The 26,348-nt window shown below is 35.6% G+C and overlaps 6 protein-coding genes and 1 long non-coding RNA gene across 9 annotated transcripts; 4 read left to right on the top strand and 3 right to left on the bottom strand.

Moving 5' to 3' along the window:
* The first annotated feature begins 1,730 nt into the window (after positions 1-1,730).
* Positions 1,731-4,541, top strand: LOC125210312 (serine/threonine/tyrosine-protein kinase HT1). The gene is made up of 3 exons (XM_048109870.1): positions 1,731-2,539; positions 3,025-3,480; positions 4,098-4,541. Exons 1-3 carry the CDS (start codon positions 2,120-2,122, stop codon positions 4,347-4,349), a joined length of 1,128 nt encoding a protein of 375 aa, XP_047965827.1. The 5' UTR covers positions 1,731-2,119; the 3' UTR covers positions 4,350-4,541.
* A 31-nt stretch (positions 4,542-4,572) lies between these two features.
* Positions 4,573-7,395, bottom strand: LOC125210314. The gene is made up of 3 exons (XM_048109873.1): positions 6,940-7,395; positions 5,693-5,842; positions 4,573-5,038 (listed from the first exon to the last, which is right to left on the bottom strand). The coding sequence occupies exons 1-3, from the start codon at positions 7,282-7,284 to the stop codon at positions 4,922-4,924; spliced, it is 612 nt and encodes a 203-aa protein (XP_047965830.1). The 5' UTR covers positions 7,285-7,395; the 3' UTR covers positions 4,573-4,921.
* Positions 7,396-7,897: 502 nt separating this feature from the next.
* On the bottom strand, positions 7,898-9,287 carry LOC125210315. The gene is made up of 3 exons (XR_007174369.1): positions 9,154-9,287; positions 9,005-9,076; positions 7,898-7,947 (listed from the first exon to the last, which is right to left on the bottom strand). It is a non-coding gene; the product is annotated as an uncharacterized LOC125210315 (long non-coding RNA).
* A 2,187-nt stretch (positions 9,288-11,474) lies between these two features.
* Positions 11,475-13,770, bottom strand: LOC125210198 (ankyrin repeat-containing protein At5g02620-like). Its single transcript, XM_048109768.1, has 3 exons — positions 13,129-13,770; positions 12,156-12,211; positions 11,475-12,059 (listed from the first exon to the last, which is right to left on the bottom strand). The coding sequence occupies exons 1-3, from the start codon at positions 13,711-13,713 to the stop codon at positions 11,507-11,509; spliced, it is 1,194 nt and encodes a 397-aa protein (XP_047965725.1). The 5' UTR covers positions 13,714-13,770; the 3' UTR covers positions 11,475-11,506.
* Positions 13,771-17,249: 3,479 nt separating this feature from the next.
* LOC125212540 (acyl-CoA--sterol O-acyltransferase 1-like) lies at positions 17,250-18,497 on the top strand. The gene has a single exon (XM_048112740.1). It carries the CDS (start codon positions 17,323-17,325, stop codon positions 18,358-18,360), a length of 1,038 nt encoding a protein of 345 aa, XP_047968697.1. The 5' UTR covers positions 17,250-17,322; the 3' UTR covers positions 18,361-18,497.
* Positions 18,498-20,537: 2,040 nt separating this feature from the next.
* Positions 20,538-22,901, top strand: LOC125211484 (tropinone reductase-like 3). Its single transcript, XM_048111304.1, has 6 exons — positions 20,538-20,800; positions 20,960-21,076; positions 21,777-21,911; positions 22,011-22,136; positions 22,392-22,493; positions 22,570-22,901. The coding sequence occupies exons 1-6, from the start codon at positions 20,669-20,671 to the stop codon at positions 22,717-22,719; spliced, it is 762 nt and encodes a 253-aa protein (XP_047967261.1). The 5' UTR covers positions 20,538-20,668; the 3' UTR covers positions 22,720-22,901.
* Positions 22,902-23,472: 571 nt separating this feature from the next.
* Positions 23,473-25,761, top strand: LOC125210699 (traB domain-containing protein-like). Of its 3 annotated transcripts, XM_048110273.1 has the most exons (11): positions 23,473-23,598; positions 23,783-24,014; positions 24,089-24,136; positions 24,214-24,273; positions 24,344-24,427; positions 24,501-24,605; positions 24,689-24,710; positions 24,819-24,897; positions 24,984-25,101; positions 25,170-25,282; positions 25,363-25,761. In XM_048110273.1, the coding sequence occupies exons 2-11, from the start codon at positions 23,811-23,813 to the stop codon at positions 25,388-25,390; spliced, it is 861 nt and encodes a 286-aa protein (XP_047966230.1). In that variant the 5' UTR covers positions 23,473-23,598; positions 23,783-23,810; the 3' UTR covers positions 25,391-25,761. The 3 variants fall into 3 exon arrangements, with proteins under 3 accessions (XP_047966230.1, XP_047966229.1, XP_047966228.1); XM_048110272.1 differs by having other exon boundaries at positions 23,783-23,990; positions 24,689-24,897; XM_048110271.1 differs by having other exon boundaries at positions 24,689-24,897; positions 25,363-25,760.
* The last annotated feature ends 587 nt before the right edge of the window (positions 25,762-26,348 follow it).

The following is a 26,348-nucleotide window of genomic DNA, read 5'->3' on the forward strand; positions in this document are numbered from 1 at the left end:
AAGCGCCTTATACGAGAAAAAGAGATTCCTCAATCGACGGGGGAAGCAATGAAACATAAACAAGGAGAAAGGGGAAAGTCCCCCGAAATGAAGGCATAATGAGGAACGATACTTTGGGTGGCAAATTACCGGAAAGGGTAGGGGGGTCGGGGTAGATGGGTGTTCACGATAAAAAAGGGGGCGGATGGGACGATAGAGATATAAAGCCGGGTTTTTGGAAAGGGATATATAAACTTATGGTGTGGATTACGGCCCGGACTTTCTGGGCAAAGATTAACACGTAAGAGTCTATTCTCGATTTTTTAACAAGGATTGGGCCCTTATCGTTCGATGTGCTAATGCATTCCTACATGGAGAATTACAAAATCCTTTCGAGAGGTATTATGCAAGTTGAGTATCGGAAACCCCGTTACTTAACTTGAGGGGGAGTGTTGGAAGAAGATCACGGAGTATCTCGCTATATCCGGAGGAAGATACACAAGATTATATTATACCAATCATAGGAGATTTGAATCATGTAATTAATGATAATTAGGTTTTCCTTGTATAGTTTTTCCTAAGCCTATATAATAATGTCTAATGTACAAAGTCATACATCAATAAAAATATTATAAAATAAACCATTAAAAAGCACTAAGTAAAAAACACATCCAAAGAATAAAGCTAATAATAATGCAAATGGGTCCCACATTTCATTATTACACACTCCAATTATTACACATTCAAACATTTCTTGAAACCCGCACCCAACTCAATCAGGACTCCTAATGCCGGACGGAGGGAGTAGATTTTTATCTCTTTCTTACTTTTTTTCATTTATCTCTTACTTTATCAATTGCATATTAAAATTCGTGTCACTTACAAGATTGTCTATTTTTTTAGGATGAAAAGAGTATTATTTAAACGGCATATCAAATAATCAAATTTTTCACTCCGGAAGAGAAGTTAACTTAATCTCTTCAAATAATACAAAACTCATACTTTTAATATTTCTATAGATTGGAATGTGGAAAACTGCGATACATTGAAGTTTGAGGATCATAACATTGTAATGAAGACTGCATGTCGGCATATATAAACAAAATATTTTTTCGTAAATTTGCAAAATATGGACCATAGGGGCTCTTTCTTTTACTTTTTATTTTCTGAGTTGGCCGACTGCTGGTTGTGCATGAGATAAAGTGTTTGGGCAAAAGAGAAGAACAAAAGGAAATGAATCCAATTTTGTTAAAAGTCGTCGTTTAACTTTATTCGTGAGACAAGCAAAGCCACGTAGAGTTAATACAACGGCTTACGATTTTCTTTATTGGATACCCTTGCTTTTTCTCATGAAAAAAAAAATGGAAAATACATAGTATGATTATATTCTTTTATCTGGGATAATTTTTCTATGGATAATTAAACCCTATTTTCTCTTCTTTTCACTAAACTTCAATCCATAAACCCTAAACTTCAATCCATAACACTAACTAATATTATCATGGTATTGATGTTACAACCACTAAAATATGATGAAAATTTTCATTTTCTCTTATATATTTTGATATGTTTATACTCACTTACAAAAAGTGCTAAAGTTTAGAAACCGTTGCTACTAAAATCAAATTAGTATTGAATGAAAATAGGAGGGTCGAATCCATTCGAAATAAAAGCTCTCTTTCTCTATTTCTCTCTCTCTCCACAATACTACACTTTATAAACGAGAATTCACGAGACATCCATGAAATTTCAAGTTGGAATTCATCTTCTTCACCCAAACAACCTACTTTACATCTTTACCTTACAATATACCAAAGCCAACTCACAAATCTCTCTCCATTTTTCATAACAAGCCCTCAATAATTCCTCTCATCTTCTTAGCTTACTACACTTCTCCATCTCTGCAAATTTCAAGAAACCATTTTACCTTCCAAATCCGATTGATAAATGAAACACCACAAAATCTTCTCTTCACCATCACCCTCTCGCCCTCATGTTTCTCAACCAGTTCATGCACTTCTTGAAATCAATGCACACATTCAGAAGGAAACCAACACCTTTTGATCACAACCATTGATTCTAAAAATAAAAAAAAACTCAACCCTCCAAATTTTATACATATATAAAAATAAAAGAAGAAATGGCTGCTTCGTGTTTCAATCCGTTCCGGCTGCGAAAGAGCAAGAGCAACAAGTCTCTATCGATCCCTTCAACCTCAAGAAACCAGCTGAGAATCGAATCAGACAACATGGAGAGGAAGAGATTCGACAGCCTGGAATCGTGGTCGATGATTCTGGAGTCGGAGAATGTGGAGACGTGGGAGGCGTCCAACGAGGAACGGGAGGAGTGGACCGCGGATCTCTCCCAGTTGTTCATAGGGAACAAGTTTGCTTCTGGGGCCCACAGCAGAATCTACCGAGGAATCTACAAGCAGAGAGCTGTGGCGGTTAAGATGGTTAGGATTCCTACTCACAAGGAGGAGACTCGAGCTCTCCTCGAGCAGCAGTTCAAGAGCGAGGTTGCTCTCCTCTCCCGTCTCTACCATCCTAACATCGTGCAGGTTCGTGCCTTTTTTTTGGTAATTGTGACATTAAATTTAGATTCTGCGCTTGTATCTCAGACGTTAACCACTCTACCAGTCGCAAACACACACTAGTAGCATGTGTCATGCAATTTTGGTTTAATGATGATTGATAGGAAATTTTGATTATTTTTTTTGCTTGAAATTTCTTACATAACTATGAGTTGTGTTTGGCCTTAAATCTTGAGAGTTAACTCATTGTGGAGTACATATTAGATTTTGTACTTATGTATAGAGAAAGTGATATCATGAACATATTTGTTGCTTGAAAGTATCATCTAAATTTTGTCCTTTAATTGTGGAAAGCATAATTTGTGCAATTTTGAACAATTTTGTAGTAGTATGTAAGCTTGTATCATAATGTAGCTTTGGCAGTTGTATGATGTAACACAATAAATTTAATTTGTTAAATTTCAAGAACATCTGCATATTAAATGTAACATCTACAATTTGTGTCACTGCAGTTTATTGCAGCGTGCAAAAAGCCGCCGGTATATTGCATCATCACAGAGTACATGTCACAAGGGACTCTGAGGATGTATCTGAACAAGAAGGAACCATACTCCCTCTCAGTTGAGACGATTCTGAGATTAGCCCTCGACATATCAAGAGGGATGGATTATCTTCACTCACAGGGTGTCATACATAGAGATCTCAAGTCCAACAACTTGCTTCTGAATGATGAGATGCGCGTCAAGGTTGCTGATTTCGGGACGTCCTGTTTGGAGACGCAGTGCAGGGAGGCCAAGGGGAATATGGGGACTTATCGTTGGATGGCGCCTGAGATGATCAAGGAGAAGCCTTACACGCGCAAGGTTGATGTATATAGCTTCGGGATCGTGCTGTGGGAGCTCACTACGGCTTTGCTCCCGTTCCAGGGGATGACGCCCGTGCAGGCTGCCTTTGCTGTGGCTGAGAAGGTTGGATACTTATTTCATGCTAAGTGTGTGTGTGTGTGTGTTTTACTTGAAATTTTCATTCTAGCTAGCCATTGCTTCTTGAATAGTGGAGTGAGTATATGCATTTTTATTCCTCACAAGGCTAAGACATGATTCCTAAGTAGAAAAATTGCAACTATATAAAGCGGGGGGCATTTTGGGAAATGGAGATATGAAAGAAACTAGGAACCTCTAGCCTTAAGCCCTATAAGCTATTCGAGACATGCGTTCAGTGTATAGGCAAATGCAGTTACTTTATACGTTTAGTGCAAGAGTTTGTAAATTTTATGAGAAATTAGATTTGCTTAAAAAATCGGAATTCAATTTCTCACAAAATTTACAAACTCTTGCACTGAACCTATAAAGTAACTACATTGAACGTATAAGCAATCAACGATATGTGTGTTGAGTGTAGAGGTTAATACAATTGTTTTATAGGTTCAATCAAGAATTCATAATTCGACATGTGTCTGAACCGTATAAGGTTATCAATGATCATATGCATTCATTTGAAAAATCAGAACAACTGAGTGTTTGCGCATTTGGAAAGGAAATTCTTAGTTAATGTGCAAAATGTGACTAATCCATGAATGTTACAGAACGAGAGGCCGCCGTTGGCAGCAAGCTGCCAGCCAGCAATTGCGCACCTAATAAAACGATGTTGGGCCGTCAACCCCTCCAAGCGGCCAGATTTTAGTGAGATAGTGTGCGCGTTGGAGAAGTACGACGAATGTGTGAAAGAGGGGCTTCCTCTGACTCTTCACTCGGGGTTAGTGAGCAAAAATGCGATTATCGAACGCTTGAAAGGATGTGTATCCATGAACTCATCATCCGTACCTGTACATGCCTGAGCCTGACTTCTTATGCTATTAAATTGTTTGTATTCAAAGTTGGTGTTGTGATCATAGATTTGTTATTTCTGATATGTATATAGCTACTATAGCACTTACCTCACCTCATCTGTTTTAACTTAAGAGCTTGTGGCATGAATAATTTCATGTTACAGTACTAATTAATTAGTCATCTACCTAGTTTGTTACTAATCTTAACAAGAATAAATAGATTTCTTGACCATAAAATAATACAAATCATTTATAGATTCGAGATGTGGAGATGTGGTATGTTGTTACCATTACATAGTCCCAAATCAAATCTAAACAACTGCTCCCAGAAAATGCTGATTCGAGTAAAAAATTTGATTCCATCTGTCACGAGATGAAATCGTACAAATACAATCACTTCAACAAAGAAGCAAACTAAACCTAAAATTACAACATTTAGTGACCTTCAAATCTACTTTCTTAGGCATAAGAAACGCAGCAAACACTGTACTCAACAGGCTTAGATTGCTCATCTGCTTCTAACCTTTGGCTTTTGCATAAATAAACCAGGGTCTCAATAAATGAAGAGCTGGCTCGCTCTACTAATCTCTGTTTTGATCGTTGGACTCATTTTCACCATCATGAGCATTCAACCCCAGACTCAAATCCAAGGTGCTTTCGTTCAAATCTTGCCGTTCCTCACGACTGCTCTCTGAAGCCTGATACAGTGCATATCGATAGTTTAGATGCCAAGCATAGACGACGCTAGCAGCTGTTAATACTGAGACTGATCATATATATTCTAGTAATATCTTGGATATGTACCAAATAGCTAAACTTTAGGCATAGCAAAATAAAGAATCCACAATCGCTCGAACGGAAACAGTTTGAGAAGATGGAGCTGCCAATTTCCTCATGGGTGTGTTTCTCTTTGATGGTAAAGGGCAGAAAACATAGACTTTGACCAAATTTTTTTTTACTATTTTCACATGTTAGTGGGATGGATAATATTATCAACCGGTATTAATGTGATAATAATTTCCCCTTTATCACATGTTTTCCACCCTACAGACCATGGAAAAATAAAAAAAGGCTGGAGCCACTAAAGAGTGGAGTAATAAATATTTTTCACATTTTTTCTTATCCCTTATTTTCCTATGATAAATTTACAACCATAGTAAAAGCACTCAAAAGGTAGAAAAAACTGCTTTATAGTTTTTTCAGAAAAAATATCCTCAATTGTGAAAACCAAGCAATATTGGACTTGTCCACAAACATAAAGAGCGCAGGTTTTGATACAGAGATCCAAGAAGGATAGCACAGACTAAATGAACAACAAGAGAAAAAGACGAGAAAAAAGATGCAATGCTCACCTGGTTTTCATCCATCGGTGTATCATTCATGTCAGGTTTTTCATCACCTCTGGACGTTGTCTCTATTGCATCTGAGTTACCGTCATCTGGCTTATTTTCATCCTCCATCTGCTCCGAGGATTCAACTTTTTGTTCTTCAAGCACAACAATCTGTCCAGTTAACAAAATCAGTAAATGTAATTTACAGGAGCTATAAGTAACCATGCAGAAGGTCAGTTGGCATTAAAAGTAGAATGCTTTTGAACAATCCATTAACAATGCTGGAGAAACAAATAAAAGAAGGCGTAAACACTGAAAGATATTTACTTTTTCACTTTCAACAACAAAACAATAAGTACATTGAAACAAACTAGCAATGAAGCAAGTGTTCATCCATACCGACATACAGCTCATTCATACTGCGAACGTATAGAGAGTATATAAGCCACTAAGAAAGTCATATTGACTTCAAAACAATAAACTTCATCTACAGGGCTTTAGATAAGTTTCTCATCATTATTATCAGCATTAGTTTACTCATAACACTCGTTTTCCTCAACAGACCACAGTAATAAAACCCAAGAACCTATAAGGCAATCTGAAGTTTATATTCTGACTTCAAAACCATAAACAACGTCATGTATATGGTTTTAGGCTCGCAACAAGAAACTGGTCAAAAATGAGTTTCTCATCATTATTATCAATAAGATTTTCCACCCAAACACTTGTTTGCCTCAACAGACCACAGTAATAAAAGCAACGAATCTAACGCAAACAAGTTCGTTCTAAAACCAATCTTCGTGAATCTCTTCATGCCTAAGAAGGGTCACATGTAGTAAGCATTTGGAATCACTCCAAGTAAGTGTTTCACCCAAAATTAGTTTGGGACATATGTGATGAAATCAGATCCACCATTAAGTGAAACAGTCACATAACCTCATCGCATTTATTATTTATGAATCCCATATCCATCTTCCAATTCTTCCAAACCTATGCATACAACAAACATACAACCCAGAGGGCAATAAAATCAAAACTTCCAAAAATCCAGTCTACAACTTTTGACTGATCCCCAATTACGGCAATTATTTACCAAAAAAAACCCTAGACCGCCAAAAAAACTCAAAATCACACCAATCGAATCCGATATTCCGTAATTCAGATGCAACAAATCACAGCACACATCCTACCTAAATTAAAAACATAAGCAATTAAAAACGATTCAATCAAACCGAATTGGGACAAAATCAAATAACTAAAAAATTTACCGGAATATACTTGAATCGTTTCTTCGGAGGCTCCTCCACCGCAGCATCGTCGCCCTTACTCGAATTTTTAGGTTCAGCATTACCATTATCGGCGCCGTTGCTATCATTGTTGCTACCGTCTTTCAATTGGCTGGAAGCGATGGGCGTCCACTTGTAAAACTGCACGTGGGACGAGCCGTTGCTTCCATTGGCAGTTCCATTAGACGCCGTGTGATGGTGGCTGTTGGAATTGGGCGGCGCGTGAACCCACTTCTTTTCCCACTTGCGAACCGGGCCTGTAAAGACGGCAGCGGGACCGCCGTAACGGGTGGAAGATCGGCCGAACCTGGCCCCTACGCCCTCCATTTTAGAGATGATCTGGCGGCGGCGGCGGCGGCGGCGGCTTTGTGATTACTAGATTTGGAAAGGGAGCGGAAGTAACTGTAAAACGTCGTTTGTCAATAATTCGATTTACGAAGCCTTCAATTTTCCCAATTTTAATAGTCTTCAATATTTTCCTTCTTGTTTTTTTTGGAAACAGTAATATGTCATTCTTAATTCCTTATATAAATATTTTACTCGAACGTTTATTCTAGTTAATTCTCTTAATTGGTAGTAGTATTCTTTTTATAATGATTTTTATGAGAAAACTTAACTATTTTATTTTCAAATTTTAGTTAATTCTCTTAATTGGTACTAGTATTCTTTTAATAATGATTTTTATGAGAAAACTTAACTATTTTATTTTCAATTAATCAATCCTATATTTAATATTAATGGGATATATTGGCCTTTAAACTGTTTTTAAAATCAAATTTGGTAGTAGTGTATAATCTACAAATTTAAAACTTGGTCTTTAAAATTAACAACTTAATGGTTTGTGGCAATTGGTTGATCTATGTGTATATGCTGGACTTTGATTAAAACTTCATTTAAATGCTTTGAATATAAAATTTGAAAAAATAAATAAAAACAATGCAGCCTCCACAAACTTCCTGTCCCAACCTCAACAACGTGCAAAATTTCACCCTTTTCGTAATAACATGATATGCAAAAATCAGGCTTTGCAAAAAAGTAAATTAATTTAAAACAATGCATGCATCCTATGTGCGTGTGCTCAAATTATCCTTCATTCTCTCATAGAGAAAATATATATACATATATATAAAGTCCTCATATTTTTTTATTAAATTCTTCGCCAAGTAAACTGTCCAAAACAATTTCTGTCTACTGCTCAAGCATACAATTAAACTGAAGTAGTCCACTACCAAAAAAATTATTTAGTCTAACAACAAAAGTAATAAACTAAATAAAGTGAATTAATATCCATAGATTCTCACATCACTACACGTATTTACTCCCCTTCCAACACTAACTCTTTTTTTTTCACAAAATTAGTCTAAGATAAGAATATCAATCAAAAACTGAGGGATACTCCCACATCACACGTCTACCTTATAGGAATCAATTCTTCTCTTCTGGTTCTCAAAGAACAAAACAATACAGTATTCCCTATTTATTTAATTATTACTCCAGCCACCTACACGTCTCTCTCTCTCTCAAATTTTATCGCAAAACAACAACTTCCTCTCTGTCAAAAATTCACCAAAACAGAAGAAACAGAGTTCCCACCTCTTCTTCCTCTCCTTCAATCTCACTCTCTCTTTCTCTCTGTCATCTTCTACGATTCACCAAGACAGAAAAGATCCCAACTCTCCTATCTCCTTCTTCACTCCCTCGCAACAAGGAACCACAAACGAACATCTCTCCTTTCCCCGTCTTCGGTCACTGTCGCAGCGCCGCTACTCCCAACGCTAAGTCCCTCTCCCCTTTTCCCAAATCTAAAATTTTTATTATTTGTAATTGTTTGATTTCAGTTATTAATGGGCCGACAAAATTTGCAGAACTAAGATTGGAAGAGAAATCAAGAGAACAAGTTTAAAGTTTGCAACTTTATCAAGAACGAATCATTCAAAATTTCCAGAAATTCAACAAGAAGTCTTAAGTTCGTTTTTGTGAACTACTATGATTATGTGAACAATGTCATGGAATTGAATGCAGAGACTTTCAGAAATTATGTATATACCTTCCGGAAGAGGCAAAACTTGCAGAAGAGAAAGTATTGAAAAATCACAACTCTCTTGGTTTCTCCTTCAAACTGTGATGTCGAGAATTTGTGTTATGGAATCAAAAGTATGGAGATTTTTTGTATTCATGGAATGGAGGAGAATTTACCTTTGTGGAAGAGATGAAACTGCGTTGGGACTCTTAGATTTTAAATGTGGATTTTATGGAATGGAGTTGCAGAATATATGTAGCCTAAGTTGATGGAGTTTTAGTTGGAGATTTATTAGGGAGTTGAGATGTGGCCATGTGGTGGAAACCGTGTGGTGATGGGGTTGGGGGAAAATATATTGACCAGGTAATTGACTACAGATTAGGTTAAGAAATTGATTTTTGGGCTTCTCAAAATTAGTCCCAAACTAAAAGAAATAAAAAGGCTAGAACAAGACAGATAAAAGTAATAGGCCCAAATATTTGATTTAGAATATTTGTGGTGTTTTTATTTTAGTACTTTGGTGTTATTCCAAGTACTTGTAAACAGACGTCCAATTTTCCCATCGATGAATCTCACGTCAATCTCATCGACTACTTTCACCACACGATTAACCAACAACAATTCACACATTAACTATTTCCAATCGCAACCAATCAAAACAAATACGGTATTTTACTCGAGGTCTATCACTCGTTCGTTCATAAAACAAAAATCTTAACATAAAAAGGTAATAATAAAAGCGGGTATTACTCTGCCTGCCGTTTTCCATTTTTGGTATTGAACATCAATTGGCGCCAATTGTGCCTCTTGTCGTCCTAGTTCCTTCCTTGATCTCTGTCTGTCTCATCTACAACATCACACATCCCTTCAACCCTTCAATAATACTCCCTCCGTCCCGAATAATTCGGGTCACTTTGACCGGACACGAGTTTTAAAAATTATAGTGAAAAGTGGGTTGAAAAAGTTAGTAGAATGTGGGTCCTACCTTTATATATTATTTTTATAATAAAATGTGAGTAGGAATGAGTTAGTGGAATATGAGGTACATTACCAAAAATGGTAAAAGTGAAATGAGACAAATTATATAGGACAGACCGAAATGGAAAACTGGGACGAATTATCTGGGACGGAGGAAGTATTAAACATTAGGGGTAACTGCTTTTAAAGTCACCAACTTTCCATGAATTTCGGTTTTTCCCACAAACTTTAAAAAGTTCGTGTAATGTCACAAACTTTATTGTCGGTTGCCATTTTCCCATGTCAGGTTTTCCGGTCTGATACAAACGGTTCGTTTCCTATTAAGACAATGTCTAAATTCTTTTTTCTTACTATCGTTATCTTCATCTTTGAAATAGCTTCGTTGGGTACCTTGTACACCTCAATCGGAACTCGGATGAAGAAGTTATGGCCATTTGATGAAGGTTGCGACCTTTGTGCGACCTTGTACCATCATAATGGCCATAACTTCTTCATCTGAGTTCCGATTGAGGCGTATAAGGTACCCACGCGAAGCTATTTCAAAGACGAAGATAATGATAGTAAGATAAAAGAATTTGGACATTGTCTTAATAGGAAACGGACAGTTTGAATCAGACCGGAAAACCTGACATGGGAAAATAGCAACCGACAATAAAGTTCGTGACATTACACGAACTTTTTAAAGTTCGTGGGAAAAACCGGAATTCATGGAAAGTTGATGACTTTAAAAGCAGTTACCCCTAAACATTACATATAAATATACTAGTATAAAAGTATTTATCATCACAACTAAAATCAATAATATAATTTATTGTCGATTCATCTATTTATTAATCTGATTTTTTTAATTATGTTTACTTGATAGAGATTAGCTACCCCTTAGCCTAATATTGATCGAGTGTGATCAATTGATTAGCTATTTAAGTTTTTTAAAATCAATTATTTTAAATTGAGATATTGGTCTCTAATATCATGAAACTTTTCAAGAATTGAGTTTTTCCCAGGAACTCTAAAATTGACAAATAACATAACGAACTTTATCTCGGGTTTGTTTTTTCTATGAATGAAAAAATTCTCACAAATAATTATGATACAGATTTTTTTTTTCGTAATTTCTCGACAACAATTTTGAGAGCTTCAAATTTTTCAATGTTTGAAGATAGTTTTTCTTGAAGCACACCCTCCAAAATTGTTCTTCAATCTATTAAAATAACATGAATTTTATCATTTGTGGGAAAAACAAACCCAGGATAAAATTCGTAATATTATTGCCAATTTTAAAGTTAATGGGAAAAACCCAACTTTTTGAATCCCTTTTAAATTTACTTATTTTGGGTTAAAAAGTAGAAATGAAGAAGAAAAATTAAGAAGAAGAAAAGCAAAAACTGAAGGAAACTTAAATCGCCAAGAAGATACTCAATGAAGTAGTGTAGTATTTAATTGGATATAGTCAATGGACAATTTTACTTATTAGATCAAACGAAATATAAACAAGATCAATGTAATTGTTCACCATCCTCGAAGTTCAAATTCTCTTGTCTTTGATCCCCGTTAAACTTCACCAGACTTCCGAAAACATCTCTCCGACATCCAAAATCCCACTCCGACCCGCCTCAGCCACCGGAGAAGCAGCCGAATAATATTCCCAGCCAGCAACACCACCATCACACCACTCCAAACACTAATCCCGGTCTTGATCACTTGGCTGAGCGACCGCCGGTCAAATCCAGGAGTCACCACCATGATCGAAGCCCCATACGTCACTCCCACGGCCGTCACCGACACCCACATGATCGCCATCAGGGCCCACATGAAGAACCTGTACTTGAACGGCAGGCCACTGATCAACAACAGGATGGTGCTCAGTGACGTCACGAATGCCACTGTGTTGGAGCGTATGAAGTTCTTGTATATCTTGGGGTTGTTGTAGGCCATCACGGCCTCGCCCGCCCTGTGAGGCGGCGTGTCGTCCTGCCACACGCCGCCTGCGGGGCTGACAGCGGCCTGGAAGGCCATGGTGGCGATCAGGATCGCCACCACCATTATGGAGTCGCGCTTCTTGGTTAGCCACTCCACTGGTGGGGATTGGGAGGATTGGTTGGTGGATCGTGATTTGAGGATTTCCTTGATTTTTTGGATTGTTTTTTCTGATCCTGACTTGGAAATGCTCTGTTTTAGGATTTTGAGCGGCGTTTGCCCTTTCGAATTCTTTGATTTCTTGTTGATTATAGTGTTCTCCACTAAGTACTGAATCATCTGTCATTTAGAATGTAAGATATGCAAAATAGACAGTGAAGCACATATTATTATTGGTGTAATGATATTTTTATATGGTGAAAAGCTTTTTAAAAATAAATATAAACTAATTACATGGGACTAAAAGAATAGCAAAAATGAACTATATTTTGGAGACAGATATAATATCCATAGGATATACTAGCATATTAATCCTAGTACACGTGGTACAAAATGAAATTATCTACTTCCTTCGTCCCACTATAAGTGAATAGTTTCTTTCCGAACGTTGTTTTACAAAAGTATGTGATTTGAAAATGGAAATAACTGAAAAGAGGCAGACGGACGAAAGGTGAAAAATTTAGGGACGATTGAAAATAGAAATAAGTGACAATTTTCAGGGACAGATGAAGTACACAGTGTAGCCACAAGATAATAACAACTCAACAATAAAGAATCAATACAAGAAATAAAGAATCAATACAAGAAAAAAACCCGTTAAAGACATCTTTTAATACAATTAAAGATGTTAATTTGTGTTTCTAAATATGTCACCAACGCTTCAAAAAGCGTCGTAATTATTGTTCGTGTCCCAACTAAAATTAGAGGGCGCAAATGGAAACGTCGTAAAAATAAAAGATTAAGTTAATTTATTTTTAATTCAAGAACTCTTTCTTTTGCGTCCTAAATTGGTGTTATTTTAAAAAAAAATTAACGCAAATAATTGCGTCAATTTTTATGTCTTATAAGTTTTTTGTGGTGTATCATCATATCCCGAGCAAGATGCCCTCTATAGAAAACCAAATACATCTTGCAAAGAAAACCAAGCACACGCGGAGACTTAAACTGAAAATTATTAATCATTTGGCTCGGTGACTCTATCTACCTATGTGTCTATGCCCAATCAATGCAAAAGACTTGGTCTTAAAATTAAATACCTCAACTTGTCTGAATCTAACAGCCAAATGCAAGACTGTGTCTCCAGCATCATCCTCTTCACACACAAACTCACCCAACTTGTCCACCAAAACCCTCAACGCCCCAAGCTGACGATGTTTCACGCACAGATGCAGCACCGTCTCCCCGCGATCCAGCTTCTCCATAGCAGCAAAACCATCCTCCTCAACAAGCCTCTCCACGACATCGACACGGCCATTCATGGCTGCCACGTGGATAGGGTTCATGCCGCGGCAGTCACGTGACCAGCACATGTTTGGGGCCTGTGCTAGCAATATCGAGGCAATTTCTACGTACCCTTTCGCTGCTGCTATGTGAAGAGGCGACGATTTTTGGGAGTCTAATTCCTCAGCTAGCTCGGGGCTTTTGTCCATGATTTGTTGCACGATGTTGAGATTTCTTTCGTATGTTGCTATGTGTAGAGGAGATTTGTGAGTGCTTGAAAATGAGATTTTGTTGAGAAGGAATGGATTTTTTTGGAGGAGTTTTTGAAATAGTGATGCATTGCCTTCTATTGCTGCATCGTATAGCTTCTTTTCATCTGATTTAATGAGCGTTTCTTCCATTTCTTGATGACCTTTTTTTCACACACAACACACACTAGCTAGGTACAAAGTGGAATTGGAGGATATGAATTATGCTGAATTGATTTTGATGTACTACATGAAGTCTTCTCTAGATAGGTTTTAACTAGTTAGTGTGATGAAAACAACTTCTTAATTAGGGAGTATACTATTTTGCTTAGAGTCAGTCAACTTTTAGTATAAATGTAACCTGTTTTTGGTACTATACTATTAACTATTAAGTGGTCACATTGATAGGGACTTGGTAGTAACTCAGATTTTAGTTTTCTAACCAATGTAGAAAGAGATAAATTAATTTGGTAGTGTATATGCATAAATAAAACTAAAATCTCGTTGAAAAATCAAAACTAATGCATATACTCTTAAGTAGCAACTAATTGGCAAGTTGCATCCCTGTTTATAGTATCCAAGGTTATTTAATTTGTTACTCCCCCGTTCCACTATAAGTGAACAATTTCTTTTTGACCATTGCTTTGCGAAGTTAAAATATGAATATGAATCATATAAAAGAAATAAATTATTACAGCACATTAATGAATTCTATTTATATGCTTGGTAACTATAAATGCCATATATAATTTGAATGGAATACTATAAAGAATTTTTCCTTTTAACAAAAAATCGATTCCTACAAAAGTTATGTTAAAGTCCTATTATTATGGTAATTTGTGTAGAATGATGTATATTTTCGAGTAGTGACATCATTTTGAATCAGAGTTGAAACTTCTGAAATATTTCATAAAATTAATGCATATAACTTTAACTCGTTTAAATTAATTTTTCGCATATTGCACATGAATAAATTTACATAAAAAAATGTTATGTATGTATCTATGTAATAATGACAAATAGATCTTATACTCCATCATGATAAAGTGAATTCAATATATAATGAAGTGTGTTCTTGTCGAATATTACAGTGAAATTGTGTTCTCGAATATTACAGTGGAGTGTGATTGCGTATTTTTCCATGAGCGAAATATTTCAATTGTCAATTTGTAATACATATGTTTTCCAAATTGATGATGTGCATATACTATGTGTCAAGTGTTGAAAAAATGATAAAATTCACTGGCAGATGTCGTCCATATAGAAGAATGATAATTTCAAATAGGATAACAATTTTCATAAAATAAAATTGTACCAAAAAAGTTGAAAATAATAATAATTAATAGTAGTATATCATTTCCTCCTACATTCCACCATCCTAATGATGCCCTAAAAAAATAGATCAATTTGATGAATCTGTGCTTTGCAGTATCTAAACACTCGGTGATAATTTAAATATTGATTATTAAACAAGAGAGAGAGATTAATATTTTCATGTGGCATGGAATAAACCTTTCATATGAGTAAAACCCTTTCATATGTTTCTGGACCTTTATATGGTGACTTTACAAACTATACAAGTTTAATTTTATAGATGGGCTTTAATTTCACCATATTCAACTAAGGAACTGGGTCCGATCCATCCGATAAGCGCTTTGATTTGTACGCATATTTTGTATAAAACCCATATCATATTATTTCCAGGTTGTAATATCTTATTAATTGAAGTGTAATTTATGTCAAATTAAAATTATATATTCTTTTATTTCAAAGTTAGTAGTATCAAATAATATTAATATTAGTTTTAGGGTCAATTGCCGTAAAAACCATCAAGATTGGTCAATCCAGCAAATATATAAAATAAACAATACTAGTAAGGACTCGTTTGATACAAAAGATGGGATATGAGAAGATATGTAAAACAAGATAAGAAATACGGGCTTCATGTCAAGATATGCAAAGATATGATTTTTTCCGTTGTTGTTTGATAGAAAAGAAATTATCTAAATTTGTATTGTATATTTATTAACATGGCTTAACTTGACAAATTGGTGGGATACATAAACAAGGTTAATGTTATAATTTTGGTAAGATTAGATAGGACCCGATCTTATATTGAGCTTTGAGTTAAGCTTAACTATGATATCAAACAATTAGAAATGTCTATATATAATTTTCTACCTTGGTATTACTAACTTATCAAACATGCCCTAATAATATATCTCAATTGTCCTGCGATCTCATATTTTTGGGAAATTAAGCTTGATATGACAGACGGAAGCTAAACCTAGTCAAAGCTACTTCTTTAATTTTTACAAATATACGCATTACTTTAATATTTAAAAGCACCTAACATGACCAAAGTTTCATAATGGAATAAGTGAATAGCTGAGAAAATATCTAATTTATGATATAATCAATTATATTTTAAAATTAATTACTTGAACGAAAATTGATTAAACATAATAATTATTCTAGCAATTTTCCTCAATTTTGATGAACTAATTAATTGCAAACTCGTTTAGCCACTTTATAAATCAAATAGACAGATATACTAGTAAATTTAAACATAATAATTATGTCATCGACAGAAATGGATGGGCTACAACATGCATTCAGCTTCTAGAAGTCGGGACCGTCTACTTTAATATTGACCACCCCCAATTGGTATATTAATTCATCATTTATTTTAATATACACTTTGTTTCCAGTTTTAAATAAATTAATAAACTTCACAAATTAGTACCTAAAAATAATTAATACTCCCTCCGCTGACAATAATATACACTTTTACTTGAGCACAGATTTTAATGCATGAATTATTCATTTTGTATAAATTTACAATATATATTTGAAATATCATTTCAAGTATCCAAACATTAGGAAACAATATAGTAATAATATTTATGTTTGTGTGAAAAGTCTAAAAATGACCTCCATGATTTGGGAGGACTTTGGGCCAAAAAAAATGTCCAAAATACTATGAATATGATTTTCAAGTTACTATCCATATTCATTACTAAAACATGATAGATTATTTATATAGTTTCTAATAATAAAATGTAAAGTAAAATAAAGTTAATAAAATGGATGAAAATGACCTAGAGGAAATTTGTACTCCGTATTTTGTTGATAGTCTCTTTGTGTTAACCTAGATAGGCTAATATGACAGGAGGCCTTTTTTCTACACATAGGCTTTCAGACTTATAGGCTAATTAAAATATGACAATAGGTAGAACTAAAAAGAAGAAGACCGACCACTAGAGCCAAATTGGACATAGGTTGATGATTTTCGATTAATATATTTAATATTAACCAGTATATTGGCGTTTGCCACATAGTAAAATTTAATTTGGACACACCAATTTTGGTTTTACCATAATCTTATACTATATGCTATTATAAAATTAAAACTAATACTAATAAGTATAAGTTCATAGAAAATATAAGATCTCATAAAAAATTTATAAGTTTAAAGACCAATAACTCTTTATTAAATTCATGTTGTATCATAAGGAGTAATATTTAAAAAAATTTCTGTACTAGTAAAAATATGGAGAGTAGTAGTATAATTACGAGGGACGAATAGAATATAAAAAATGTTTGAATAATATATAAACATAAAAGCGATATGATTCGAATTTGTCGGAAACTCATTTTGAGATAATTGTGGACACAAACAAAATGTAACCCTATCCTATATAAGTGGAGCAAATTATAGACAAAAGTATAGTTTCTTTTTTTACAAAATTAGTGAGGGAGATGGAAGGAGAAATCAACAACTTGATTCTAGTTTGGAGCATTGTAATAGCCTCTCTTTGCTACATCCACAAAGTAGCCCAAATCTTCCCCACCGGAAATCCAAGAATCATCGCAATCTTCCCAATCATAATCCTCTTCCTCCTCCTCCCTCTCAACTTCACCTCCATCCACTTTTCCGGCATCACCTCCTTCTTCATCTCATGGCTCTCCACCTTCAAACTCCTCCTCCTCACCTTCAACCAAGGCCCCCTCTCCTCCCACCCCCCAATCCCCTTATCCCTCTTCCTCCCCTTAGCTTGCTTCCCCATCAAAATCCAACAATCCCCCAAAAAACCCCACAAATCCCCCCTAACCCCCGTCGTTAAAGTAACAATACTAGCCCTTCTCATACGCGTATACGCCTACAAATCCCACATCCATCCCCACATCATCATGCTATGCTACGCCCTCCACATGTACCTCGTGCTAGAGATGATCCTCTCCCTCTTTGCCGCGGCCGTCAAGGCCCTAGTCCGGGTCGAGCTCGAGCCCCACTTCAACGAGCCCTACCTCGCCACCTCGCTCCAAGACTTCTGGGGGAGGCGGTGGAACTTGATGGTGTCCAACATTTTACACCCCACGGTTTATCGGCCCGTGAGGTCGGTGTCAACCCGGCTCGGGCTAGGGAGATGGGCCGCGATACCCGCGGTTTTGGCCACGTTCTTGGTCTCGGGGCTTATGCATGAGCTGATTTTTTACAACATTGGGAGAATGAGGCCGAGTGGGGAGATGATTGGGTTCTTTCTTCTACATGGGGTGTCTTTGTCAATTGAGATTGTGGTGAAGAAGATGTGTGAGGGGAGATTGAGGCTGCCGAGGGTTGTGTCGGGAGTTTTAACGTTGGGGTATGTGATTTACACGAGTTTTTGGCTGTTTTTTCCGCCGTTTTTGAGGGCGAAATCGGATCTTAGGAGCTGTCGGGAGTCGCTTGCGTTCATGGAGTTTGTTAGGAATCGTCGGCTTATTGAGCCGAGTGAGGTTTCTTGTCCATTTCTGTGAAATTCATGTTAATTTAAGGTTGTGATGAATGATGAGATGTATGGATGTGTTTGTGTTTCGGTTTACGTGTGCAAACGGTAACAAGCGGCATTAATTGTGGTGGATTCAATGAATTTATGATCGTGAATTTGAATTTACATTGGTGGCTAAAATTTGAAATTTGGAAGCGTAACTTTTTCCCAATAGTCGATTATGTGTCTTTGTTTTTTACTATTGCATTCAAAACTCTAAAGTGCATAGGATTGGCAATCCATTATACTCCCTCCGTCCACGCTAAGCGAGGTGGAATACTATTTTATTTTTAGTTTGTCATTTAAAATTTTGAACTTTTTAATTTTAAGAAACTATTTTTTCTCTAATAAGTATGGAAACTTTAATAACTTTTTCTTTTTATCTTTTATTCTATCAACTATTCATTTGACTGTGCGATTTCAAAAGTTTATATTTTCAAAATGAAATACTAAGTAGTACTACTGTACTACTATATATTTCTTCCAGCTTGGCATGACTCGTATTCTTTTAGGATTTACCTTGTTCGTTTTATGGCAATCTATAGAGTTTGGTAGGAATCATCGGGTCGGTGATATTTCTTGTTCTTCTCTTGAAATTTCGAGGTTGTGATCATTTGGTAAATGATGAGAATATGATAATGATGGCATTATGTTTGTGTTTCAGAATATCTTATCTCTTGTCCCTTTTGATTCTTGGTTGAATACAATGGCTATTCATGACTAGTAGGCTAGTAGTTAGTCCATCAAAATCCACCATAAATTATTATTTCATCGGTTCACAAAAAATACTCATATTTGTGCATAAAACAGATTATAAAAAAATTAATAAAATAAAAAAGGTAAGAGAAAAAATAGATAAAATAGGACATAAAAGAAAAAAAATTAAAAGAAAATAAAAAAAGTGAATAAAATATAATTGAAAGTTTTCATTTTTAAAATAAGACAAATTTTCATGGATATACCAAAATAGTAAAATGAGAGTACTATTTTTCATGGACCGAGCACAAAGGGAGTAGTTAATATCGTGTTATGTTGAGTACAAACTCATCCCACATCGGGTGTCTGAGAGAAGTTGGAAGGTATATAGTATATAATTTTTGTCCAACCCCAATCAATTTGGGGACTTTTAGAAGTGACCAAAATACAAATTCGTGCGGGTTTGACCAAAAAGCGAACCATATTAAACGTCTGTTGCAATCGACAATCTCAACAAGTAGTATCAGAGTCAGGTCGAGTGGGACCCAGGATTACTCAAGTTCGAGTCGGGGCCGTAATATCTTGTTGAAGTCAACAATCCGAACAAGTATAAGAGCCAGGTTGAGTGGGGACCAGGATGACTCAAGTTCGAGTTGGGCCTGTAATGTCTCGATGTGTCTACTACGTCTGTTTGTTCGTGATGTGATCATCTGGTTTGTTGAGTACAAACCCATCCCACATTGGAAGTCTGAGGGAAGTTGCAAGGTGTGTATAATTTCTGTCCAACCTCAATCAGTTTGAGGCATTTTAGGAGTAACCCAAATACAAATCTGTGCGGGCTTAACACAAAACGGACAATATCAATCGTCTGTTGTAGTCGAAAATACGAACATGTTTATACTTACTATTTTTACATTAAAGAGTTAAAAAGTTAGAGGATTCTCAAAAATGTTCCATCATCTAACTAATTATGTTTGGTATACTGTATACATCACCTTAATCTTGGGAATATAATATTATCGCAAAAAATTGCCGACGTTCGGAATATTGCCATGGCCATCGGAATACACGTTTCTTTGTCTAATGACAATTGTAATGTTGCATATATTGTGTAATTTTTAAGAGTTATAAAAAATAGAGGCCAAACTACTAAAATTAAACCTCTTCTCCCCAAATGCAAAATCTTGACGAGGACATCTCCAAAGAAAGAGTTAACAGGAGTAAATTCTTTTGCTTTTTCTTTCCTTTCCTATTCAACCAAAATTGAAAAATGAAACTCTTACTATTAGTATTTAGTACGTCCTTTGCATCTAGCAATTGTAGTTTGGTACTAAAAGGTGGGCTTTTGAAATGGCATGGGCATCGAATAGATCTGGGCTAGTCTAGTAATCTAGTAGGCCTTCCTATAGGTTGGGCTTTTATTTGAACCGGGTTCACGCACTCAGCTTTACCCTGAACCGGGCCCACCTTCTCCATTGCCGGCAATCATTTCTTGTAATCATCTCCAATCTCTTAGCCGAATTCCGAATCCCTCGTTTTGTACAAAAATCAAGTCTGTCGCAGCGTTGACTCAGTTCGTACATTTGTAGAAACCGAAAACAATGGAGAAATTCGGGAAAAGATTTGACGGCAAAGTGGCCATAGTCACTGCTTCAACTCAGGGAATCGGCTTCGGCATAGCTGAGCGCCTTGGATTAGAAGGCGCCGCCATCGTCATCTCCTCCCGCCGCCAGGTACGCTTTCAATTTCTATTTTTTTTAGTGAATGAATTGCGATCAGCATATTTCTATATCTCTGTGTAATTGGTATTGAATTTAGGTTTGATTCAGCTTTATTTTATCATTTCTATAGTTCAATTGTTTTGGTGATACAATTTGTGATTTTGTTTGCAGAAAAATGTTGATGAAGCAGTGAAAAAGCTCAAGGATCGGGGAATTGAAGTGACTGGTTTGGTGTGCCATGTTTCAAATGAACAGCATAGGAAGGATCTGATCAAGAACACAATCGAGGTGATTTTATGATTTAATCCTATAATCTAAGTTTAGGTTCAAGCATTTGTGGTATTGACTATTTACAACTGTATTGGGGATACGAAGATGTGTTTGTTTCAAACGTTGGCTATTAACTTTTGAATCATACTATTTGATAGGAAATTTGGTTTTGTATGTGATCAATTTGGCTCTTTGGTTGTCTATGAGATGCTGAAATATGATGAGGTTTTTGTGTTCGTTTAAAGCGTGGCGAATTGACTTACAAAAATTATAATTTTCGTCATATGCTCAAGTAAATCGTTCTACTTCTAATTCTATGTTAATAAAATGGCAAAGCTTTTGATTCATGATTGTTGATAGTTTGCTTGATGGCCTCTAGAAAGGTGTTTTATATATCTTCTTTCTACCGAGTTTTCGATTGAAAACGAACTGAATTGTTAGAGATTGTTTGTAGGAATTGAGTATTCAGGGGTGTAAAGTATTCTATTTATCATTAGAGTTTGAATCTAACGCCTGCGAAGGAAATTTTGAACTAGCCTTTAATCTTTGCAAGCTGCATTCTTGTGTCTTTTTCTAATTTTCTCCCCCAATGTATCTCACATAATTAGATTTTGAATAGCATGCTCGAAGTTAGTGCCACTTTTGGTGTTTGGAATTTGTATTTCTCTGATTCATACCATATCTACTCATTGGAGCTGAAACTCTTCTTGATTTACAGAAATATGGAAAATTAGATGTCGTTGTGTGCAATGCTGCTGCAAACCCTTCTGTCGACGGCATTCTGGAAACTAAAGAATCAGTGCTTGACAAATTGTGGGAGATCAATGTTAAAACCTCAATTCTTCTGCTACAGGTATGTCAGTTCAATATGAACTATGAGTCCCATTTAACATTTACTGTCAGTAAACATCTTTGTTTTTGTTCGCTAATGGTGTGTATTTCACTATCCCAGGAAGCAGCTCCTCACTTGAATAAAGGCTCTTCAGTTGTATTCATATCATCTATTGCCGGATTCCATCCACCCAAAGGCTTGGCGATGTACGGTGTCACCAAAACAGCCCTACTCGGACTCACAAAGGTACATATTGTATCATTTGAAATATTTTCTACTACTTAGGATGTGTTGTGATATCATTGTTTTGCAAATTTCTCATAAGAAAATGAGGGATATGAAAAGATGGATTTTTTTTCTCACATCAATACAATACCCATGAAAATATTAGTATGAAGTAGAGTGAAAAGAGTGGAAAATATTGAAACTATGTTTCCAATCAAAGAGATTGCATCCTTGCATTCTTCATATAAAATTCATGAGTTTCTCCGCCTTTCTTAGGCACTTGCGGCTGAGATGGCACCAGATACTCGCGTTAACTGTGTTGCTCCTGGTTTCGTTCCAACCCACTTTGCATCATTCCTTACAAAAAATGAAGAGATGGTAAGTAATCCTTCAAAACATTAACCTTCAAATCTGAATCCTCTGGATTCACATGTTACTGTCGTTATGTTTACAGAGGAAAAGCCTCGAGGAGAAGACGTTGCTGAATCGACTTGGAACTACACAAGATATGGCTGCTGCCGCAGCTTATTTGGCTTCTGACGATGCTGCTTATGTGACCGGAGAAACAATAATAGTTGCAGGGGGAACGCCTTCCAGACTCTAATTTTTGTTATGATAAGTTGTAAAAATCTGAATAAAAGGGCCGTGTAGCTAAAAAATAGAGCTCAGCATTTGTGTTTGATTTGTATTAGACACTCCAAAACAGACTAAAAAGTTACGTTGCTTTGTATTTTACTTTGTTTGCAATTCACTGGACTGAGACTATCAATGCAAAATTCGTAACCAGTCTGTTAGTACATATTTAAAAATAGGTTAATCGATGCTTAGGATATGTTTGGTTTGTTTGTTAGCCCAGAACACTAAACTCTTGCATGAATTTATGGAATTGAGTATTTTTCATTTGTTTTTAGTATTTTTTTCGTTACGATAAGTCCCGATATTTTTCAAAGGGTTATCGTTACTTGGAGTTCCTATTATTTTTATTAGTTTAGTTTATTTAATCTATTTGCATTTTAATAACTAGTTAGCGTATAAATTTGAAACTCATTTTCAGATCCCAGGTTTCTATATTCTTTTAAACTGTTAGTATTTTTTTTTGTTTAAAAAGTCGATCAAATTAAGGATACATTTATGAATTTCTTTCCTTGCACAGAATGAAATAAACAGACCTTTTTGTTTCTTATAATAATCAAGTTATATGCACCAAATTAGGAGTGTCAACATTTAGGAGTGTTTTGGTTGCCATACATTAAATTCATTCAAAACTCATGGCTTACGGTCATACCTAATTGAACAATATTGATTGGTTGCTATACATTAAACTCATTCAAAACTCATGACATACCTAATTGAACAATATTGATATGTCTCAATCTTACCTAGTTCATCAAACTTAACACATCTTCACTACAAAAATTCGCTAGTTTACCGAAGGAATTACCGACGGATGGAAATCCCTCGGTGATCGACAAAAACGCCATTGGTAATATTATCCCTTTGTTATATATCCTTGTATTTTATTCTTAAGCTGAATAAATATTGTTATCCATTATATTTCTTTATTTTTAATGTTAAATATTTATCGACGGAATGAGACCCGTCGACGGTAACAATATTATAAAAAGTAGGAGGAAGAAACCTAATTTATAGGGTAGTTATTGTAGCAGAAGACAAAAAAAACGGAAGTAGCCAGAGATGTACAGAGCAAAGAGTCTCTACCAAATCACCACACCTTGTCAGCAGCGGCTGAGTCACTCCTCGAGAGTCGGTTATGAACGTAGAAGGAGGAAGTGGATGCCGCAGGAGCTCACGGGAGGTGTGGTGGAGCTCACGTGCAAGTCGCCTGCGCCTAGCGGCATCTGCAATGTCTATTTGGTTGGAACTAATCACACTTCTCTGGTAATTAATTTAATACAGTAGTATTTTTATCGTATTATAATATATAGCTAAATTTAATTGTTCTTCATCTTCAGGAATCTGCGAGATTAGCTCAGGCTGCAGTGAAATTCTTCAAGCCAGAGGTACTTTCTAAGTGATATATTATTTGCATTCTCTCCAATATTAATAGAGCAATGTTATGATTATGCATCTAGTGCAGGTTGTTTTCTTGGAGTTGTGCGACTATCGCAAATCTATTATAACGGGTCAACCTAAGAAGGTAAATGTATTTGATTTCTTTTTGTGAAGAGTTACTCGGTCAATCAATAATGCTTCCTTTAGTGTTGCAGGTACCAACCATTCGAGAAATGGTGGATATGTGGAGGATGAATATGACTGCTTCGTTTATTCTTTTCGAGTGGTATGTTAGAAAGGTATGGTTTAATCATGTTAATTAAGTTAGTATAGAGAAAAATCTTTTTGAATTGGTCCCTTAATTTTTACTAGTGTGCTGAATCATGGGATGGAATAAACATTGGAGAGTCTTACTTGGCAAATGCGGAAGCACTGAAATATGGAGCCAAGGTTATACTTGGTGATCGACCAGATCCGGTGTGAGCTTTTATCTCTTTATCAAGCCACAACCCCAATTTTTTGCTCCCCATAAAACCGTTCACATTAGTTGTTTTTGGTAGGTTACAACGATGAGATATATAGGCAAGACGTCTCTCGTGCATTTGTTGATTCAAAAAGAGATAAGTTTGCCAAAAGATTGGTGTGTCTTTGAAAAGTGGAATGTTCCTTTATGTAGATCCGTTCATGCAGGCACATTGGATCGAGTCAACGAGGAGTATGCCAAGCAGGATCCTATCGCGGCCGAGACTTTCGTAGATGAGCGTGATCAGTTCATGATCTCAATTAACTTTCTAATTCATTTAATTCACCAATTGTTATTTCTGGTCATTTGATTGTTTTCATTTTTGTAAATAGATATATGTCAACAAAGCTACTAGAAGTCGCAGTCCAGCATGAATCCGTTGTAGCTGTCGTTGGAATGGGCCACGTACTAGGAATCAAAAAATACTGGAATCGGAAACACCCTATCGACGTAAACAGCTCATTCCAAATACACAAAATATCAAATATAAGAATGTAACTTAAGATTGAATTTTTCAGGTTGAGCAACTTCTTAGCATTCCAGAACAGCCAATAACGGTAGGGAGTGTACTTGGTTTTATTGGAGGAATACTAGTCATAATCTTGGATGCCATACACATTAACGTCAAAAGGTACATTCTGTTTGTAACTGTCTTAATATCAATTGAGAGGCAAATGCTTTAATTATTTTCCACTACTCCTTTATTAACAGGCGCAGGGACAGGGTCAAGAAGATGTAAGATATTACAAGTCGAGCAATTCCTTAATTTGCATCATCAGAAAATGAAGGCGACTTCTCTCATTTGGATCAATCGCCAAAATGTCATCTTGTGTTGAACTACATATGTAGCCATGACTTCTTCAACTCTGGATTGTTTCACAACAAAAATTAAAGTTTGATACTCTAGACTTTTTTCAGACGAGCAAGAGAAAGAAAAAATATTTGCGCATTTGCTTCATACATAGAATTATAAATTAATTATTATATTAGTATAATGTTGTAAAAGTAAAATTTAAGTACTTCCTTAATCCCATAAAAATATAGGGACATTTGGGACGACACGAGAATTAGTGTACATCATTAGCAAAGTAAGAGAGAAGAGGAGGAAGGGTACGGAGTTAAAGAAAATGTTAGTGGATAATGAAACTCACATTATTACTAGTGTTTAATGGTGGACCCTATTGATATAAGTTGTAAATTGATGTACATAATGAGTTGGGGAGAACTTATATGAATAGAAATGAACTATTTTTACGAGACGGACGAAAAAAGAAAGGATAGTCATATGGTGCCATGTATGAAGACATGCACTGCCGAGAGTTTAGATATAGCATTTATCAACACCTCCTTAGCCATCACGCTCAACCTGTACAATTTATAAAGAGGGAACATTTTTTATGATCTGCTAACTTTGTCAAACTATCATTTTAGGTCCATGAACTCTGAAAATATTATTTGAGGTCCTTCACCTATAAGTTAATATCAATCGAATTAATTTTTTACTATATCCAAGTTATTCCGGATGGAAATACCCTCAATGTCATGAAGAGCAATTCCGTCAATTTATTAATAGTTTATCAAAATTATAAAATATTTTAATATAATTTTTAAAATAAAATAGTACAATATATCAATATTTAAGTATCACTAGTGTTTATTGACTGTGACATTAATTTTACGAGTATCCATATCTCAAA

This window comes from Salvia hispanica, chromosome 3 (assembly GCF_023119035.1).
Source record: "Salvia hispanica cultivar TCC Black 2014 chromosome 3, UniMelb_Shisp_WGS_1.0, whole genome shotgun sequence".
Taxonomy (NCBI): domain Eukaryota; kingdom Viridiplantae; phylum Streptophyta; class Magnoliopsida; order Lamiales; family Lamiaceae; genus Salvia; species Salvia hispanica.

Bases quoted from the DNA above. Each gene is read 5' to 3' on its own strand.
- LOC125210312 (XM_048109870.1), top strand. From the start codon at position 2,120: ATGGCTGCTTCGTGTTTCAATCCGTTCCGGCTGCGAAAGAGCAAGAGC. The intron at 2,540-3,024 runs GTTCGTGCCTTT...GTGTCACTGCAG, and splicing joins ACCATCCTAACATCGTGCAG to TTTATTGCAGCGTGCAAAAA. The intron at 3,481-4,097 runs GTTGGATACTTA...TGAATGTTACAG, and splicing joins CCTTTGCTGTGGCTGAGAAG to AACGAGAGGCCGCCGTTGGC.
- LOC125210314 (XM_048109873.1), bottom strand. From the start codon at position 7,284: ATGGAGGGCGTAGGGGCCAGGTTCGGCCGATCTTCCACCCGTTACGGC. The intron at 5,843-6,939 runs GTAAATTTTTTA...TTAACTGGACAG, and splicing joins AACGATTCAAGTATATTCCG to ATTGTTGTGCTTGAAGAACA. The intron at 5,039-5,692 runs GTGAGCATTGCA...GCACTGTATCAG, and splicing joins CACCGATGGATGAAAACCAG to GCTTCAGAGAGCAGTCGTGA.
- LOC125210198 (XM_048109768.1), bottom strand. From the start codon at position 13,713: ATGGAAGAAACGCTCATTAAATCAGATGAAAAGAAGCTATACGATGCA. The intron at 12,212-13,128 runs GTATTTAATTTT...TCTAAATGACAG, and splicing joins TTAGATTCAGACAAGTTGAG to ATGATTCAGTACTTAGTGGA. The intron at 12,060-12,155 runs AGGGCAAACGCC...CAAATCACGATC, and splicing joins AAGAAATCAAAGAATTCGAA to CACCAACCAATCCTCCCAAT.
- LOC125212540 (XM_048112740.1), top strand. From the start codon at position 17,323: ATGGAAGGAGAAATCAACAACTTGATTCTAGTTTGGAGCATTGTAATA.
- LOC125211484 (XM_048111304.1), top strand. From the start codon at position 20,669: ATGGAGAAATTCGGGAAAAGATTTGACGGCAAAGTGGCCATAGTCACT. The intron at 21,912-22,010 runs GTATGTCAGTTC...TCACTATCCCAG, and splicing joins CCTCAATTCTTCTGCTACAG to GAAGCAGCTCCTCACTTGAA. The intron at 22,137-22,391 runs GTACATATTGTA...CGCCTTTCTTAG, and splicing joins CCCTACTCGGACTCACAAAG to GCACTTGCGGCTGAGATGGC.
- LOC125210699 (XM_048110271.1), top strand. From the start codon at position 23,811: ATGTACAGAGCAAAGAGTCTCTACCAAATCACCACACCTTGTCAGCAG. The intron at 24,137-24,213 runs GTACTTTCTAAG...CATCTAGTGCAG, and splicing joins TGAAATTCTTCAAGCCAGAG to GTTGTTTTCTTGGAGTTGTG. The intron at 24,274-24,343 runs GTAAATGTATTT...TTAGTGTTGCAG, and splicing joins TAACGGGTCAACCTAAGAAG to GTACCAACCATTCGAGAAAT.